At 62.2% G+C, this 6,017-nt stretch overlaps 1 protein-coding gene across 1 annotated transcript in view; it reads left to right on the top strand.

The window, feature by feature from the left end:
• Positions 1–6,017, top strand: part of CHD5 (chromodomain helicase DNA binding protein 5) — a 59,393-nt gene that overhangs the window by 29,934 nt on the left and 23,442 nt on the right. The window contains exons 16-20 of the mRNA XM_059374472.1: positions 1,710–1,847; positions 1,950–2,071; positions 2,915–3,088; positions 3,453–3,594; positions 4,716–4,847. Of these exons, the coding sequence (XP_059230455.1) occupies positions 1,710–1,847; positions 1,950–2,071; positions 2,915–3,088; positions 3,453–3,594; positions 4,716–4,847 (708 nt within the window). The remainder of the gene's footprint in view (positions 1–1,709; positions 1,848–1,949; positions 2,072–2,914; positions 3,089–3,452; positions 3,595–4,715; positions 4,848–6,017) is intronic.

Here is a 6,017-nt window from a genome sequence, read left to right as displayed (position 1 = left end):
TCGGGCTCCGTGCTCAGCGTGGTCAGCGTGGTGTCTGAGCCCCGCGTCGGGCGCCGTGCTCAGCGTGGTGTCTGCTTGGGTTTTTCTCTGCCTTTCCCTCCCACCCCTCCCCACTTCCTGTTCTCTCTCTCCCTCTCTCTACAATCAATCAATCTTAAAAAACTAATAAAAATGAGAATTGTGGTAAAATTCACAAACAGAAATTTCCCGTGATGACCGTTTTGAGGCGAGCCGCTCAGAGGCATTAAGGACGTTCGCTTTGTCCGGCAACGTCACCTTCCTCCGCCTCCAGAACCCTGTCGTCTTGCGAAACCCAAACCTGGCCCTCAGGAAGCAGGAACTCCCGTCCCCTGCCCAACCCCTGCTCTCTCCCTCTGTGATTTCGACAACTTTCAGTACCTCGTTCGGGGAAAACGGTACAGCATATGCTTTTCGGTGCCCGGTTCCCCTGTTGAACATTACGTTGTAGGTCTCGCCCTGTGGTAACGCGGGTCCGAGCGTCCTCCCTTAAGGCCGGATAACCTCGCACTGTGCGAAAAGGCTGCATTTTGTGATCTGTGTGCGTTCATCTGTCCACAGATGCTGGGGTTGTTGCCACATTTGGCTCTTGTGAAAATGCTGTAGACGTGACTGTGCCCACGTTTGTTCAGATTCCTGCTTCTGCTTCTTTGGGGCCTTTTGGGTCTGTACCTGGAAGAGGCCGTGTTGGATTCTGGGGGGACTCTGCGTGTCGTTTTGTGGGAACTGCCTGTGCTCTCTGGGTTCTCATGGCATTGCTCATGTAGACAGGATTGTGCCCTCTTTAACCTGAAGGGAGACTGAGGCCTGGGAGGTTATTTAACTTGACTGAGGTCTGGCTCCCAAGGACAGGGCCGGGTGCGGCCCCAGAGACACCCTCTGCCCCTCTCTGGTCCCTTCCCAAAGGGACGCCGGTCGTGGGGAGAAGCAGGCTCGGTTTGGCCAGGATGGGCTCCCTCCTTTGTGGGCTCCAGGGAAGGGTGAAGGCCCAGGGCTCCGGACTCACGTGCGGGGAACAGCTTTTCCCATTTTCCCGCGCTCCTCGTCTCCCCGTGGTGGTGGCTTTCGTCGGCTGTGTAATGCCGTGCTCCCTCAGTCTGGGGCTGCTCCCGGGTGCGTGGCCCCTCATGCCCGGGCCTGGCCCCCACGGGGCTGTGAGGTGTTGGGGTCTGCTGGGCAGGGCTGCCCAGGGCCCCACTGTCCCACAGGCCTCCTCTTACAAAACACAAATTCAACGCTAAGAATTTCAAGTCCTTTGAAAGAGCATTTATCCCCAAGTGCGGGGACCACTTCTCTGTTCGAATCTTTGCTCTGCCAGCTACTGGCCATGGGACTCGGGCGATCTTGCCCAGCCCGAGACCCCGCGAGCCGTACGTGGGGACAGGGACGGCGTGGCGGGACTCGGGTGATCTTGCCCAGCCCGAGACCCCGCGAGCCGTACGTGGGGACAGGGACGGCGTGGCGGGAGTGGCTGTGAGGATGAGCGGGGTGTGGGGCGCTCAGTGCGGGCTGGGCCCCGCGGCCACCCGCCAGCGGCAGGGCGGTGCTCTGGCCCCAGCGGACCCCTCTGCTCTTCTTCTCAGGCCCAAGGCCTCTCGGGCTCTCGGGGGTCCCGCCCACCCCTCCTCCATGCCTCCTTGTCTTTGGAGACCCTACCTGCCCCCCTTCCAGATGCTCCTCTCCCCCTGCAGAAAGAAGTGCAGATCAAATTCCATGTCCTGCTCACCTCCTACGAGCTCATCACCATCGACCAGGCCATCCTGGGCTCCATCGAGTGGGCCTGCCTCGTGGTGGACGAGGCCCATCGGCTGAAGAACAACCAGTCCAAGGTGGGCAGTGCCGGCCGCTGGCCCTGGAGCCCCCCGCGGGGCGGGGTGGGGGAGTCCAGCTGGCCGCCCCGCACCCCCTGACGGGCCTCCTGTCCCCCAAAGTTCTTCAGGGTCTTGAACAGCTACAAGATCGACTACAAGCTGCTGCTGACGGGGACCCCCCTTCAGAACAACCTGGAGGAGCTCTTCCACCTCCTCAACTTCCTGACTCCGGAGCGGTTCAAGTGAGTCGGGGGCCTGGACAGGGCAGGGGCAGGCAGGCAGGCAGGGGAGAGGCCGGCGCCCAGACGGCTCGCGGGAACTCGGCTTCCTCATCAGTAGAATGAGTAAAGCCCACCTGAAGGGACCTGCGCGGGAGGGTCCGTGGGGCTGCACGTGCGGAGGGCTCAGGGGGACATGGGTGGTCCCGAATATGGGGACTGATCTTGGCTCTACTCCAGGAGAACCCTGGGGGTCCTCCGGCGCTCCTGTCCTTGCCCCCATGCCCTGGCTTGTGCCTTCCTCTCCATGGAAACCCAAGTGACCCCATGGGTGACAGTGATGGGGTGACAGTGATGGGGGCAGCAGACGGGGAGTGGTGGTGGATACAGGGGTGAATACGGAGCCCTGGCCGGTGGGAGTCCTAGGGTCTCCTTCCCCCACCTCCCTGTCTTCACCAACCCTATTTTCCGACTCAGAATGGGGGGGTTCGGGGTCGACAGTGCTGACTTTGGAACCGGGAGGCGCAGATCGGCAGGCAGGCTACACCATACAACCTTGGGCCCCCATCAGTCTCAGTTTCCTTTTCTGTAATATGGGTAAAGAGTTCTAGAGACTTTGTGCCCTGGACAGCTTCGAGAAAGAGGAAGGTATCCTATGTGGCGGAGGGAGCTGTGCTGGGAAGTTGGGGTGCGAGCGAGGGCTCAGACGGACACCTCGGGCAGGGCTAAGGCTCCCACGCCCACCAGCCAACCGGCCTGCCCTGTGACCCTCTGGTCACCCCTGCCCCAATCCTGGCTCCCTCTGCAGAGGGCTTTGGCCTGCTTCTGTCCCCGGCTCCTGGTTCTCATCCCAGTTCCTTCTTGCAGCAATCTGGAGGGCTTCCTGGAGGAATTCGCCGATATCTCCAAGGAAGACCAGATCAAGAAGCTCCACGACCTGCTGGGGCCGCACATGCTGAGGCGGCTCAAGGCTGACGTGTTCAAGAACATGCCGGCCAAGACCGAGCTGATCGTTCGTGTGGAGCTGAGCCAGATGCAGAAGTGAGTGGGCACCCCGCCCATCGGGGGCTGCTGCAGAGCAGCATGCCTCACGTCCCCTGGGCTTGTCTTGTCCCTGATGGTCTGACCTGGGGGGACTCACCTCGAGGCCTTGGCTCACCTTTTACACACACTTCCTCCTTTGACCTGTACGGCAGCCAGGCTTGGGGCTGTCTGGGTCCTTGTGGAGTCCCCAGGAACTCGCCGGGTGGCTCTGGGCCGGTGGCTTCCCCTCATAGGTCTCCCCTGGTCTCTCCGTGAGCGCTGCAGGACCGGTGGCCCCTGGCCTCCCCGCAGAGCAGAGAGTGTGCTCGGAGGCCGCGTGGCCCTGGCGTCCAGCCTGCCTTCCCTCCTTGCCCTGCCGCAGGAAATACTACAAGTTCATCCTCACGCGGAACTTCGAAGCGCTCAACTCCAAGGGCGGGGGGAACCAGGTGTCGCTGCTCAACATCATGATGGATCTGAAGAAGTGTTGCAACCACCCCTACCTCTTCCCTGTGGCTGCCGTGGTAGGTCCCTGTGGCTGGCCCGTGGCCGCCGTAGCAGGTACCCAGGACCGCCACGGTCAGGGCGTGAGGCTGCCGCCATAGGCTCCCTTTGCCCGCCGTGGTGAGTGTGTGTGGCCGCCCCGGGGCCCCCGGCTGTGGTGGCAGGTGCTCAGCCCTCCCCGGGCGGGAGGACACAGAGCTGGTCCCTGTTAGTCCAGGTTTCTGAACACCCACCTCCATCCACGGCGCAGGCAGGTGCTCTCCTTCCTTTGGCCCGTCCTCGTGACCTCAGGGGGCAGTGGGGCACCCTTCAGCCTCAGCAGTGGGGGATCCCAGGTTGATCTGGTTGCCCTCAGTCACCAGGAGTCAGCAAGGCCTGAGTGGGGCCCCAGGTGACTGTGACCGGCAGCCCGGGGGGAGAGGCTGGCCCCGGCTCCAACGCCAGCTCTGGCCCTGTGGTCTCAGGAGAGCCAGTGGTGCTTCTCTGAGCCTCTGCTTTTCCTTCTCTAAAATGGGACAGTAGCATCTGCCTGAGAGGGTAAGGACCAGTTGCGGAAGTGCGTGTGAAGTGGGCCTCCCTGGAGAGCCTGGCACGGCTGGCTGTCCCCCCCCACATGATTATTCTGGTTCTCACCGAAACCCTGTGTAGGGACTACGACCCCCCTCCCCGAACAGCAGAGTGAGGCATGGGGGCTGTGTGCGGGCGAGCTGCACTTGAGGCCGCCCCAGATGGCTCTCACCACTCTGGCATGGCAGGGGCCTTGGGACTGACGTCCTGCCCAGCTGGGGTTCAAGGTTGGCCTGGCCAGGATGCCCCTTGCAGTGACCGCAGAGAAAAGGCCCAATTCCTTCTGGATGGCCTGGCTTGGCTTAAGACTCTGTCACTGGCCTGTTCGCTGATGTCCCTGGTGTCTTGGTGGCATGCCAGCAGGGGGAGACGGAGGGCAGGCTGGCCGGTCCTAGGTCTGCCTGGGAACACAGTGCTGGGAAGGGGCTCCCCTGCCTCTGCCGAGCCTGGCCTGACCCGGGCTTTGTGCTCAGCCCATCCCTGGGTCTCTGTCCTTCCCTGCGGGCCTTTCTGGTACAGAGCCCGAGGGGCGAGGGGAGGTCCCCCAGCACCCCAGCTTCTGCTGTGTCTCCAGGAGGCCCCCGTCTTGCCCAACGGCTCCTACGACGGCAGCTCGCTGGTCAAATCCTCAGGCAAGCTCATGCTGCTGCAGAAGATGCTGAAGAAGCTGCGGGACGAAGGGCACCGTGTGCTCATCTTCTCCCAGGTGAGCTGCCCTGCGCCCACCTCTCCACCTCCCCCAGCCTCCCCTCTGTGCCCTGCAGAGGGCAGCACCGCCCGCCGGCAGCCCTCAAGGCCTGGTGCTTTTCCCACGGGGACCGTGTGTCAAAAGTCACTCCTCTGTGGCCTGGCCTGACCCGGCCAAGGAGCCCTGGCCGGGCGCCAAGCTCGAGGCGCTCAGGCACATCGGCCGTGAAGACCAGTGTCTTCCTCACCACTTGCTGCTTCCGGCCGGCTCCTCCCGAAGGCGCGGAGCCGGACTTGGCGTCCAGGCTGGCACCACAGCCCTTGCCTCTCACCCCTGCAGCCTGGCGTCCCACACAGGGGCCCCAGGGCTGGCTTGGGAGGAGCCCGTGTGGGGGCCACGCCGGGAGGCCCTCTCCAGCATGCACAGAACGGCCTCTTGGGCGGTCTGAGGCACGCTGTGCAGCCTTGGGGGCCAGTCGGTCTCTCTCGTTCTGTCACCCGCCTGGTTGCGTTGTCCTCCATCAGGCTCTGTGCTAGGCCCAGGGCCAGTCCCTGTGCTTGAGACACTCACAGTCTGGCGTGGGAGGTGGAGGGGACACAGTTATGTAGTTCTGGGGGCATCTCTGTGATGGAAGTCACGGCAGGGCTCCTGTGGGAACCTGGTGGTAAAAAAGCTTCCTTCTGTATGGTGGGACTGAGCCAGGCCCTTGCTCAAAGCCCCCGAATGGGATGTGACCCCGCTCATACTACAGTGGTAACGGCTGCTCCTGCTGGCAGCCCCCGGTCCCACCATGGGCCCTAGGGAGGCTGAGGGATTTGGGAAACGCTGACCAAGTCTGGGACAGTAGACCGGCCTGGAGACACCATCCACGATCCCCCCACCCCCCTGCCGACCTAAGACAGGATTCTGGGCTGAGGCCTCAAGGGACCAAGTAGAAGGAACTGCACAGCTCCTAGACATGTGCACAGAGGGAAAGTTCCAGAGACAGAGCCCTCCCATCCAAAACGAGCCAACACACCCCACCTCCAAAACTCGTGACAGAAAGACATTCCACAAAATAGGCAGAATCCAGATGAAAAGAAGAATAGAAGAGCCTGAAAAGGACTTCAGACAAACACGTTTAGGATCCTCAAAAATAATGGAGGAACAACCACGAATCCAGAAGAAACCAGGGAAGCACAAGCAGGA

Source organism: Mustela nigripes, chromosome 14 (assembly GCF_022355385.1).
Source record: "Mustela nigripes isolate SB6536 chromosome 14, MUSNIG.SB6536, whole genome shotgun sequence".
NCBI lineage: Eukaryota > Metazoa > Chordata > Mammalia > Carnivora > Mustelidae > Mustela > Mustela nigripes.
This window is presented reverse-complemented; position numbering and strand designations above follow the sequence as displayed.